At 48.5% G+C, this 12,987-nt stretch overlaps 4 protein-coding genes across 4 annotated transcripts, besides 4 other annotated features; 2 read left to right on the top strand and 2 right to left on the bottom strand.

Annotated features, from left to right (window-relative positions):
• Positions 1 to 301: 301 nt before the first annotated feature.
• On the bottom strand, positions 302 to 1,748 carry EKO05_0008730 (Transcription factor iws1; the record flags this gene model as incomplete). Its single annotated transcript, XM_038941692.1, has 3 exons — positions 302 to 539; positions 590 to 1,148; positions 1,199 to 1,748. 3 exons carry the CDS (start codon positions 1,746 to 1,748, stop codon positions 302 to 304), a joined length of 1,347 nt encoding a protein of 448 aa, XP_038796265.1.
• A 477-nt stretch (positions 1,749 to 2,225) lies between these two features.
• EKO05_0008729 (uncharacterized protein) lies at positions 2,226 to 2,396 on the bottom strand (the record flags this gene model as incomplete). Its single annotated transcript, XM_059637367.1, has 1 exon — positions 2,226 to 2,396. One exon carries the CDS (start codon positions 2,394 to 2,396, stop codon positions 2,226 to 2,228), a length of 171 nt encoding a protein of 56 aa, XP_059493350.1.
• Positions 2,397 to 2,560: 164 nt separating this feature from the next.
• On the top strand, positions 2,561 to 4,693 carry EKO05_0008728 (mRNA 3' end processing factor; the record flags this gene model as incomplete). Its single annotated transcript, XM_059637366.1, has 2 exons — positions 2,561 to 2,722; positions 2,798 to 4,693. 2 exons carry the CDS (start codon positions 2,561 to 2,563, stop codon positions 4,691 to 4,693), a joined length of 2,058 nt encoding a protein of 685 aa, XP_059493349.1.
• A 1,998-nt stretch (positions 4,694 to 6,691) lies between these two features.
• Positions 6,692 to 6,789: a mobile genetic element.
• Positions 6,790 to 7,544: a mobile genetic element.
• A 494-nt stretch (positions 7,545 to 8,038) lies between these two features.
• Positions 8,039 to 8,077: a tandem repeat.
• A 1,564-nt stretch (positions 8,078 to 9,641) lies between these two features.
• Positions 9,642 to 10,550, top strand: EKO05_0008727 (uncharacterized protein; the record flags this gene model as incomplete). Its single annotated transcript, XM_038946611.1, has 1 exon — positions 9,642 to 10,550. The coding sequence occupies one exon, from the start codon at positions 9,642 to 9,644 to the stop codon at positions 10,548 to 10,550; it is 909 nt and encodes a 302-aa protein (XP_038796263.1).
• A 588-nt stretch (positions 10,551 to 11,138) lies between these two features.
• Positions 11,139 to 11,168: a tandem repeat.
• Between the last annotated feature and the right edge of the window lie 1,819 nt (positions 11,169 to 12,987).

The following is a 12,987-nucleotide window of genomic DNA, read 5'->3' as shown; positions in this document are numbered from 1 at the left end:
TGCCCCTGAACTGTGTTCACTGTGTTGGAGGGTTGGTACAGTTGTTAGGAAAGCTTCGTCTCTTAAGCCAGTGCGCTTCTCCCACCTTCACCACTGTTCCACGTGTAGATTGTCGAATGACGCTCAAAATTGATGATGCATGCGTGAATCTTCATAGAATACAAATCAGCTTTAGCTCGCAAGCCAGCCTCGAAACTCCGAATATGCAGTCTGGCTAACAAGGCCTACCCAAGCGCATGCAAGAACGCCACTAAACTCCAACGGCAGGCTGTGGCAAGGATATATAGAAGATCAAAGCAGTTTACCGCCTGCCTCCACCTTGTCTGGCCTTTACTGTCTTTAGGATATCCACATCCCTTCGGACGTTGTTGCCCTCGTTGAAAGAAACGTTGCTCTTCGGCGCGACGGTGTATGTCATACGACCAGTCTCCATGCGGGCGCGCTGGAATGATCGTGGAACCTCAAGGGCCTTCTTCCTCTGGGCAGCCTGAGCAGCTGCTTGGCTGTTGGCAGCAGAGTTGCCAGATGCGATCTTTCTTCTGCAAATGCGTTAGCAACATACTCGTCATTGAAACCAATGTGTACATACGTCGGATCGAAGTCTGCCTGAGCGAACTCCTTCTTGCGATAGTCGTCCGTGCGCCGAAGAATTGGACGAGTCCAGTCTGTGAAAAGGCGCTCAGCTTGTCGCTTGATGGTCAACTCAGGGCGCTTGCTCTTGATGTAGAACATGATGACCTTGCCAATACCAGAGGCAACCAGTGTGTCTTTGTTGATGGGCAGCTTAGACAGCGCAGCAAATAGCTCCTTTTGGATATCGTATGCTGGCAGACTGCCGTCGCTGAGAGGCTCGAGGAAGAAGCGTACTGCTTCGAGGATGTTGGACTCGGGATCTACTATTGACTCCTTGAGGTTGCTCTTGTTGAGCAGGGCGACCACTTCGGGCAGAAGCTTCAGCTTGTGTCGTGCAGGTTCACCGCGCTTTCGGCCTTCGTTGTCCATCTCAGCTGCCTGAGCCATGCGGCGGCGCATGTCCTCGATTTCCTGGTCAGCCATCTGCTCAAGATCAATTCCATCCTTCTTGCGGCGGCGAGTCGAGCTGCTCTTGACAATGGCGTCCATCTGGCGCTCGAGCGCACGCTTTCGGCCTGCACAGCTGTTAGTATCACATTTTGAGTATCACGGTTGGTTGACGCACGCTCTTCAGGAGTGAGGTTGGCATCTGGCTCTTCGTCTGGGCTAGCTCCTCGAACTTTGCCCTCCTTCTTCGACCGCTTGCTCTTTCTCCCACCATCACCTAGGTCTCCGGCCTCCTCTTCTCCGTCCTTGTTCTTCTTGCGACGCGGCTTCTCGGCGCGCTTCTTCTTTTTCTTGGGCTCGTCGCCCTCGCCTGCCGCTCGTTTCCTTTTGTGCACGCCAATCTGCTTGACTGTGTCTTCGTCGATAGCGCGCTCCTCAATGGCAATGTTGCTCGCGTCGAAGTCGCCAAACTGCTCATCGAGCTGGTCGTCGTCTAACGCATCTGATAGCGCCGACTCGTTGTCCGACAGCCCAGCTTCGATGTCGTCCTGATCAGGCATCTCCTCCTTGTCTTCTGTGACTTCCATGTCCTGGTAAGTCGTAGCGTTGGTAGGGTTTGGAACTGAGTTCTCCTCGTCGATCTCAGGGCGCAGAGGGTCGTTGGGGTCGTTACCTGCCTCGGGCAGCGGCGAGTTAGAATGCGACTTGTTGAACTCGACGTCCTCCATGGCGCAGATTGTGTGTAGTAGGAGCGTTAGAGCGGATGTGACGACGTGAACACGGCAAATCAAAGCAGTAATGGAATCTGTAAGCCTAGAATCGTAGTGCTACAGGTGAGAGACGTGGACAATGCAGAGAGGATGTCTGCGTTGCGCGAAAGTTGCTGCTGAGCGCGACTGCCAATGACGCGCGGAGCGCTCCTACTATTGGCCGAGGCTTGGCGCTGGGGAAGCGGCAGCGGATGCTGCTACGGTCCAGCTACCACGCAAACCACGGTTCCACCTTCTCACGAACTGGCCAACGCTGGGTTTTTACATTGCAGCGCCTATAAAACCTCTTACCCTTCGTCGCCCTGATCCCTTAAATCTGCCTCCACCCATTTCTTGACTAACCCTGCCCGACGCGCAATAGCACCTGCAGACTTCACAGCCGCAACACCTGTTCACTCAAGCGGGTGCCTACATCACGCATACATCCTCGTCGGTCTATTCACGACTGCACGCTGCTTCACAATTGTTGGCGCTGAGGAGGAAGGCACGCAGTGGGTGGAGCTCAGTGGCTGGAGGAGAGCGAGTCTTGTCACCGTCCTGGCTGTCCTGGCGCAGTCTTCTTGCTGCAACACCCAGCGAGGTCATAGCTAGTAGCAACACAAACATCCTGTCACACCGTGCGTTCGAAAGAGAGGAAGCATTCGTTTGTTTTGTTTGCAAAAACGGCCTGCTTGGATCGCCTACTACCGACTACAAGGCATTCAGCGAGACTGCATTTCACACCTAACCTTCGTACCCCTTCCCCAAAACACATTTCCCTTCTGCCCATCATGTCGTTACCTGCTGCTGAGGTGGCGGCTGACTTTCGCGATGCTCTACAAGATCTGAGGATGAACAGTAGACCAGAAATCAGCAATCTAACCCTCATTGCGAAGGAGAACACAGAGTATGCGCAGGCCATCTCCACTGAGCTGGAGAACCACATTCGAACGGTAAGTCAACCAGCATTGCTACCGACTCTTTATGTCTTGTTCCAATGAACCATGCAAGTGACTAACGAGTACCAGACTCGTCCAGAATGGAAGCTGCCCTCCCTTTATGTCCTCGATTCCATCGTCAAGAACGTCGGCACCCCGTACACCGTCTACCTTGGACGGAACCTCTACCGCACATTCATGGATGCCTATCTCGTGGTGGATCAGGCTACTCGTAAGGCAATGGAAGGCCTGCTAAGGACGTGGAAACAATCAGTACCCGAGTCTATGGACCCTCGTCCTGTCTTTCCTGGCAATGTCACCGGAGATATTGAAAATGCTGTCAACAAGATTCGTACAGTTGCCGCCCAGACACAAGTTCCAAGACCAATGCATGCCCTCCCTGCACGACCGCCTTCGAACGTAGCTTGGAGGGACACTTCATCGCCACCACAGAACATGACTCGATATGCTGCTCCGAATGATCCACGTCGGCCAGGAGGTCTGCCGCCTACCCCTCAATACGGCGCGCCTATGCCCACAGCTACACCGCCCATGCCTTTCCAGCAGCAGTTTCAGAGTCCTCAGCCAATGTCGTCGGTTGATCTTGCAGATCTCAAGGCTGAGATTGCCCAGCTGGTCGCCACCACGCAGACCTCGTTCGCACATAACCCTGCTGATGGAGACATTCGAACAAAGCTTCAAGCACTTCTCTCACTCAAGCAGATTCTCGACACTCAAACTCTCCCTCCGCAACAGCTCGAAGCTGTGCGCAAGCAAGTCCGGTCACTGGCGCCTGCACCTGCACCAATGCCGACATTTGCTCCTCCAACACCAGTACAAGGATATCCCTCGCAAAGTATGCCACCCGGCTTCCCTTCTATTGGTGCGTCGCCAGCGAGCGCACCGCCGAATATTGCACAGCTACTAGCCGGCTTTAGACCACCAGTGCAGACGACACCACAGCCTACGCCGACCCCCCAACCTCCAACATTTAATCTGGCAGATCTTCTGAAACGGGTCTCGTCGCCATCGCAGTCATCATCCATACTAGCGCCTGCTCCGTTCCAACCTCCGCCCTTCACAGGGTTCCCACTACCTATACCGACACCTGTACCTGCTCCTGCAGCGGCCGCTACTCCAGCAGCAGCGAATCCTACAGCGAATCTAGCAGCTTTGCTTGCACAATTCAATAAGCCTGGTGCCGTACCGCCTCCTGCACCACAGACACCGGTGCCACCCCCTCCACAACCTGTAACCACAGCGCCAGCGCCAGGAAGTGCTGAATGGTTGCTCGCTGCTCTTGGCGGTATGCCTGGTGGTGCACCCTCGAACGGAGCCCCTTTTGCTGCGCAACCGATGGCGAGACAATTCTCGGCGCCTTCAAACGGCCTGAGCGACATCGAACTCACGACCGCGTCGATAAAGAAGCCTCGTCTTTACTTGATCTCACGTCTCTACGAGGCGAAGCCCAATATCTGCGCGACCTGTGGCCGCCGCTTCGAAAACACATCCGAAGGCAAGGAGAAGAAAGCCCGCCACATGGACTGGCACTTTAAAGTCAAAGATCCAGATGCTGCTAAGCGTGGTGTGCACCGTAGCTGGTACATGTCAGAAAAAGACTGGATTGACTACCGGGAAGTCGATGAGACTACACCTACAAACGACACCACTTCCACCAACGCCGTCGCCAAGCCCAAGAAGCAAGCCAAAGATCGCTACGTGCTTGTTCCGCAGGATCCAGCACTCCAGCACGCGCCCTGCCCCATCTGCCAGGAGAAGTTCGAGACGCAGTGGAATGTTGATGCGAATGACTTCGTGTGGATGGACGCGCTGCAGGCTGGTGGAAAAATCTACCACGCAACATGCTTCGAGGAATACAGTAAGGGTGCGGGCATTCCAATGCCGAGCACGCCGGACTCGGTGCTTGGGAAAAGGAAAGCTGAGGCTGGAATGGGATTCGAGGGGAAGAAGGTCAGGGCTTTTTGAAGGGGTGTACATATTAGAAGATGGGCCGAGGAATTGATGATGCATAGCGTGGCGTTGGGTTCTGTGTGTTCAATGCTGCGTAAATGCGCAGCGTACAGATTCTTGTTAGGCGCCTTGCGCTGGGCACCTCACCATATCATTAGTCTACCAATCAATTATTCTTGCACAATAATGTCTTTTTTCGCCATGACGGATTGCATCCTTGTATTCATATTCAATATTTCGGGTATTAACCTGTATGTGGGCTGGTATGCGCACTGCTTTGCCATTCTCAACTTGAATGAGTAACTCCTAGAGCCTTTCCAATTTCTTCCGTCAGTACGCAAGCAGTCCACACTGTCTTCTCATGTTAAATTATACACGCTTCTGGTATGTGCTGTTCCGAAACGACCAGCAAACTGATCCATGATCGCTCTGCAGCTCTGCAGCCCTTACAAGCGGTAACGATAATGTCATGAGAAGTTCAAGAACTCGCGTACTTTGGTTTCGAACAGTGACCCAGAACATAAAGATGAGCTTCTATTGACGAACTGTGTAGGGTTGTCGGCGCTTTTACAGCATCGAAAGTAAGATATGCTGTCGTACGCTCGTAGAAGAAATGCCCAGTGCACTATAGAAACGACGATCGCCCTTACACTGCCCTGATGTGGATATGGTTCAGTGAGATTGATTGGGTAATAACGTGATCTTGAACGCATCATCTCTCCATACACACACTAAATCTTCCGCTCGGAATCTTCGCCCCAGACTGCACCTAAGACTCATTTAGTACAGTCCAACATGCACGGCGCCAAGTCTAATGGGGTGAGTGCGTTCGGAAACTTCCAATTCATACAATTTGCGACAAGCTGAGTGTAGATAAAAGCTCGCGTAGATAACAATCCACCTGTTTACAACCCCATTCATTGCATCGGGACTGAGCTTTAGAGGGCCGCCGCATCTGGTAAGACTGTTTGTCTGTTCATGTCAAAAAGCGAGGTCAATTTACATTGATGTGGGGTGGAAAAAGGTTCGGTGGGAGAAAATCTCCTTTACCCCACATCGTAGAAAATGATTGCTGCAGCCCATAGATGAATCTAGCAAGGACCGTCTCGAGAATCGTGATAATTCTCCAGATATCCACGAGTCTGCCAAAATACAATATGAATATAATGACCACTATTTAAAGCGCTTTCATCAATTAGTAAGCAACTAATTGGCCTAATGGCCCAATGGCAAGGCGCTTGACTACGATTCAATCGGCAATCAAGAGATTCCAGGTTGTAAGTATTCCCTTACTCGCAAGGTCCAGCGTTCGAATCCTAACAAATCCTCAGCGACCCCTGGTTAGGTCATCTCAAGACTCATCTTTTTTGCGCCCGTAGCGGCGGGCAGCTGCTGCGCAGGCCTATCTTTTGACGGCACGCACCTCACTCTATCCATAGCCAATGCTCCTCCATGCATCCCTGGTTAGGTAAACCTTTCTTTTTGTCGAACCCCTTTCCATGATCGCATCGTTCGGTGCGCGATGGTGGATGTGTTGTGGGTTATATGCATTTCTGTAATTCAGGACAATGCAAAAAAAACTACGAAGGAGCTCGTTTTTTTGGTCGATCATTCGCGTGGAACATGAAAAAATCAGCGAATCCTTACCAAATTATACCCTACAAATAGTAGAATAACAACAGCATAACATAGTTATATCTTATAAGACCTAGCTATCTTATAAAGAAATACTTCTTTAAAAAAGTTATATAGGAATATTTATTTATTTTATAGTAAGAAAGTAGTAAAAGAGATCTTCTACTTCTTCTTAATAGTAGCTTTTTACACGTACTATATCAGCAGTAAAATAGATATAATTTTTATAAAAAGTAAATAACTATAACGTGTTTCACCACCAAGCAGCGCACCCCCACTAAGCGGCGCGCCCTTACTAACATCGCAACTATTATAGACTATTACAACAATACTACTATAATGCTACGCGCAACAATCCTATAACAAAGGTATACTCTACCTTACTATCTAAGCTATAGAAGCTACTACACTAGATAGTATAAAATATACATCTAAGGTATTTAACGTTCTAGAAATAACGCTAAGATAACAACGTGCTAGAAAGCGCGCCTAACGCAACTATTAACCTAACTTAAGTAAGCTAGATAAGATAGAGGAGGAGGTAATAGTAGTATATATACTTAAGCTAGATATATAAGAAATAGGCGCTATAAGGACTATAGTATAAGAAATAGCTAATAATCTCCTTACTACACGTAGTAAAGGACCTATTAGTAAGAACTAGGTAGATAGGTTTAGGACGCGTACTAAGGAGGTTAAGCTTTAATATAGTTACTTATATAATTATTAATAAGCTCTAAATAAAGATCTACGCGTTATAAAGCCCTAGTTTAAGCTAGTTAGGAATATAAAGGAGAAGTATAGGATCCTAGATAAAGATATATATAACTTTAATAAGTCTAGCTTTATAATAGGTATAATTACTGCTTAGATAGTCTTTACAGGCTCTAAGAAGCAAAGTAATCCTATGAAGATATAGGTAAGTAATTATAACTAGGTTATAATTATCTAGGGTATCTGCGCTAGTAGGTAGGCTATCCTACCCTTTATTATCTTTAGTAGTAAGGTCCTTATATTAAGCTGGTATACAGGACTACCTTGTAACTAGGTAATTAAGACTAGCGCTAATAGCTAGATAATAAACAAGCTTAGTATAAAGTAGCTAAAGCACTTTAATGCGCATATAAAGGAGCGTACTATAGGTGCGTACTATCTGCTAATTATAGACAGCTATAAGAGCTACTAGAGCTATAAATTCTATAAGTACTATAAGAAACAGAAGATTATTACTACTTAAATGTGTGTAACAGTGGAATAGCATCCGGAAATGGATGTATTTGGCGGCCGCCTTTGGCAGCCTTTCCACCTCGCTTAGCTTTAGTTGCGTTGCCGCTTTGAAAACGCACGCTCCCTCAATACGCCAAGTGGGGCCTTGCCCTGTCGTATCAACCCTATCATTCTGTTGCATTTTAGCTTGGGGTTGCAGCACTTCTGTCAGCACTTCACTTAATCTAAGTATGACACTAGTCATATGTTGGTACGATAGCCAGTGCCTACTTAAAGTAATGGCTTACTCACCTTTTCTCCTACTATCAGCACTCTTCCTGTCCATCCACCTTCCTTATTGAGCTGCATGCGTACTCTTGCAATGCCGACCTCTACAAAGCCAATCAGTTAACAAAGGTGGACTACCGCCGTCATGGACAAGAAAGCTGCCTCTACTTGAGCCCTTCGTTCATCTTGTTAACTAAGCCTATTATCGGCTTAGCACTTGTGCAGCGAGGAAGACTTAGATTCAAGCTCAGGCTCGGACTTAGACTTGGAACCTGAACTGGCTTCTCCAGGCAGTTGCTCAGATCTAGAAACAGACACCGAACAGAATTCTAATACCCTAGTGGGCATCCCCACAGATACTGGTTCTGTCTCAGAAGAAAAATCCAAAGTGGATCTGGACTCCAAAGCCGAAGAGATTCTGAAGAATATTGCTCGATTTAAGGTTGAGGGGCCGGCGAAACCAAATCACACCCCTCACACCAAGAGATTGTGGCAGAGGGAAGGCGATTTCTGGAATAGGTGAGATCCATTTCATACGCCTGCCCTTCGTTTCTACAATTTCCTAACGCAAGCATCCGCACCAGTTACTGTCTCAAAATCGCAAAGCAAACCAAGAGGAGTCCAGAGGAACAACTACGCGCGTGTGACCCAGAGATCTTCAAAGCGTACCTAAGCTGGCGGAAAAAATATTCCCAAATTAAAAAGGAGAGCTTAATGCGAAGCTATTAGAAGCAGATTAGCATGTGTTATAAGGATCTCACCAGCCATAACATGGACGCTGAGGTCCTGGAGGACGTTTGCAACGTAATATACTCTCACAGAATTAAGCTTTCTCACTGTGGTAGCGTGCTAACGTCATGATAGTGGATTCCAACCCTGAAACTTGACAAATTAGAGAAGGAAAAGCATGCTATGTATGTCCAGGATCTCTATGCCATCCTCTATGCGCTCTGGGTGGACAACATAAAACCCCTTTATGGCTTCGTCCGAGTCTAAATCTCTCTTCTTCTCCTTCTTAGCGCCGCTACAGCCACAAGACCTGGAGCTATTGTTAAAAGCGCAAGTGCCAAAGGCAGCAATAAGGCACTCTCTTTCAAAGACATCGAGCTTATGAAGGTTTGTAGTCTTGAAGATCTAAGGCGGAGTACCATAGTGGCGAACGTTAATCTAGAGCACGTTAAAAACAAGGAGAAAGACGGAAAACCGTAAGTTGAACAGCGATTGCGCGTTTTGAGAGTCCTGCTGATTACCATTGGGCTGTAGGAAAAAGTTCACTTTTCGTCTAGAAGGAATGCCTGCATTTTGCATAGTTTCGTACATTCTGAGCATTGGCGTTGGCTGAGATGCACTGAGAGACGACTTTGCAAGCGTTCAGGATATATTTGACCTTAATATACCTGTTGGCCGCGACGTGCTGCGTGTCCAATGGAAGAAAGGAATTCTGAACCAACTATTTCTCTGCGACGTTAAAAGCACCACTGAAGGTGCCCGCATATTGAGGGATAAGGCGTTTCTGTACTTAAAATACTGTGATACTTTTGTACAATTGGGGCGTGTCGCAGGCTTTAAAGAATCTTTAGAGCTCTACCAGCTGAGACGTGCTTCTGGAAGGAATATCAACAGTAAGTACGTGTTATGCTACGTTTTATCTCTGTTATACCAAAACTCATGGGACCAACCAGGCGCTCTTGATCTAGTGGAACAAAACTAGACTATAGGCCACTTTGGGAGCACATACGAAAAATACTATACGCTAACACACATTGCCTGCGATTTCCAGTCTATCTACTTTGGAAGCCCTTTGGAGGATCTTCTTATTCAATCTGTTGCCAGGATGGGCTTATTGCGGGACCGACGTGCACCTACGGAGCTGAATGGTAGGCAAAAGGAAGAGCTACAGAAGGATGTAATACTGGTGTCCCTTTGCAAAGATAGGGCGGCTTACAGACAACAACTTTACGAAGAAGGGTTCTATCCGCTAGAGAAGGCCAAAGGGATAACTCTCTACAAGAACTACGAAGAGACGAAGCGGAAAATTGGTAGCATATATCAACGGCTGTATAGAGAACACTTGGATAAAGCCATTCGCGAGTTCCACGACTCTGTCGATACTATCAAGGTTGCCAGACAACTCAGTGGAAAGGCTGCGGGTGAGGTTCTAACACTACCAGCCGCTGAGTTCGAACTCAAAGAGCGAGCCACCATCGCCAGCATGCTTTTCAGGCCATTCGAAAACGACAAGACTCGCGTTGAATTCGTTCGCACCTCGGCTCGACTTTGTCAGCTACAAGAGACACGTCAGCCCAAGGCTTTGAAGCGAAAGATGGAACAATTTGTCGCAGTTGGAGACAACGGTGTGCTTTCTCTAAGAAAGTGCAGTAAAGGTCATCCCAGTCTTGAGGTCTTCTCCCTGCCACAGTGTCGGAATGGCGAGACTGTCGACCACGACCCTGGTGCATCCAGGAGCGAGGAGCCCAAGGAGGTCCAGTGCCAGCACACATACCCTATCGTGCTCCACCAACCCGTATGCCTGATCTGTATAGGCAACAAGGAGTTCACATACGACAGAAGGATGCGCCACATACCGCGAAAAGACGTTCTCAACAAGCACGTAGAGACTCATTTTCGTCTCCCGGAATACCAAATGGAGTTCCAATGCCGCCATCCTCATTGCTGTGCTATTCTGCATGGTGTGTCGCACTTCAAGAGGCATGCCCTTGAAATACATGGAGTATCTCACTGAAACACAAAGACCTTGTCAGGCATAGTAAAAGGTCACGTCTTAGCGTTGATGCAATCAATACAGTATACGGGTCTTTAGCCTCCTGAGATATATGATTTCCAACCGCGCATTACTCTTGGCAGGGAAATGTGCTCGGCATAAGCATGAGGTTAACTCAGACTCGCAGTCGACGCTGTTATAAGTATAGCTTGCGAGAAATGGCAGGCATCATGGTTTTGCCATGCGCAACCACTCGTCTTTCCCCACAACACCACTCGGGATGACGCAACTGCTGACACCTCTGTTCCCTTCGCCAAGTACAAGATTAGTAGCGTGACAAAAGGCTGACTGTTTACTGTACAATACAGCAGAGAGTATAAGCTTGGCCAATTACTGCGATCAGCGGCTTTGGCTAGCCAGCAAGGAATAATAGTCAGCAGCACTTGTTTGATGAATAATGTGGGATTGTGGTGTCTTCGACGAAGGATTCAAACAGAAACCTTGTACAGGCGCAGGCCAGTGCTGTTTTGGACGTGATCTGCACTAGTTGTCGTGCCGTACCGGTAAGGTTCCTGTCGATAAGTTGAACTTGGGTACTAAGGCCAAAATACACACGACACACACACCACAGAGCACACAATGATATTGCCCTGCACATACCGCTGAGTCTGCGTACAAGCCAGATCTCGCAGGCAGCGCAGCCTCTTCGTTGACGCGATTCTCAATCATCATCCGCTCACGTTCCGCAATTTGCCCTGGAGAATCAACTTGTGCTCATCGCAGATTTGAGACATCTTAAGTAGTTTTACACGGATCAACCTTAGCAGGTCTTTCCAAGACACCGTCAGTTGCACTCCTATGACGCGATGTTAACGATTGCTGTGGGTTGCGAGGTTAGGTGAGGCTGTCTGCGCGGTGCCTGCATTGTCGTCATGGACGGTCAGGTACAATGCTCGTATTGTACCAGTCCAAGATCCATGCCGTCTTGTACCAGCCCGATGACTACATCCCTCGTACCGGTCCACAGGCGTGCGGTCTTGTACCAGTCCGTCGAGCGTACCGCTACATTCCTTGTACTGACATAAGATGGCACTGTCAGTGGGCCGGTACAGAGAATGTAGCGGTACGCTCGCCGGACTGGTACAAGACGGCAGGGATCTTGGACTGGTACGAGTGGTGTACTGACATAAGATGGCCATAAACCACACGGTATGAGGCGAACAAGTGCCATCTTATGTCAGTACAACGCTCGTACCAGTCCAAGATCTATGCAGTCTTGTACCAGCCCGATGAGCGTATCACTACAGCCCCGTACCAGTCCAATGGTATCTTCTTTGCGCTTGGTTCGCTCAGATGCTGCCTGTTTCTAGATAGACGTATAGACGTGCGACACCCGAAACAATCAAGCTTCCTCCTCGTTAACTAGTGGCCACCTACCCATCGGAGATGCATAAAAGAGCTGTCAAGATAGGCGATCAAGGGAATGATCATGTGACATCAGCCACGTGACTGAATAGCGCTATTATCTAGTCAGAAGCCTAGCTTGAGGAGGTTGCCAGACAGGGGCGAAGCCATGGTCGCTGACACAGCGACAGCTACAGGCGGAGATGACCAAGGTGAAGTAGTAGGTAGAGGAGCAGGTGCTGGGATGGACACAGATATGCAAGTGGTTACGGATCTGCAGCTGAAATAGAGGTGGGAATCGAAACAGTGACAGATCGGCGAGGTGTTGACTTGCTGCAGAGATTCAGCCAGCTTTTGACCCTGGGATTGATGATAGGGTTGAAAGCGAGGTATAGAAGGTGGCACGCGCCGTTCGAAAGCTGAGGGGTCTCGGCGAGTGGACGCTTCCTTTCTTTACGGCGCACCTCTTGTCTGAATAGTAAGTGGCTCGAGAATGTACTGGTTCGGTCTCCCTCTAGCTAATGAGGGATGATGGTGTTTTACGCACTGCAGATTTTTGCATCAGGAGAAACCTATTCTGACTTTTTATAATGCTGTTCTTGTAGCGATGAATGTGAACCGCTCAATGAGCAAACAGGCTGCTGCGCGCAAATTACTCAATAATTATAGTTTAGCGTTGTAACTCTTCTCGATCAAGGTTCTGGATGTTGTATCTTGAGGGCCTGAGCCCATCTCTTCCCATCAGTTTAAGTGGGTGTTCTGTCTTAGGCCGCTGGTTGGTAACATGGAGGGCTAGAAACGATAAGAATAGATTTGCAGAGGCTGTTTGTGGTCAGACATTTGCAGAAAGAATTCAACAAAAGCATTCTCCTTGGTGGAATATGGTCATGCAGAGCCCGCTATCGTCACTTATTGTTTGGATCATATTTTGTCGCAACGCCTAAGGCCTGCTCTAGTATACCTAGTACCTACTTCAGAGGAAGCAGAAAGATTTCCTTTTGCTCCCTCTTGTCGCAACATATTTTCTTCCACTTGAACCTCTGTCCGAACATTA

The sequence above is a fragment of the Ascochyta rabiei genome, chromosome 15 (assembly GCF_004011695.2).
Source record: "Ascochyta rabiei chromosome 15, complete sequence".
Classification (NCBI taxonomy): domain Eukaryota; kingdom Fungi; phylum Ascomycota; class Dothideomycetes; order Pleosporales; family Didymellaceae; genus Ascochyta; species Ascochyta rabiei.
This window is presented reverse-complemented; position numbering and strand designations above follow the sequence as displayed.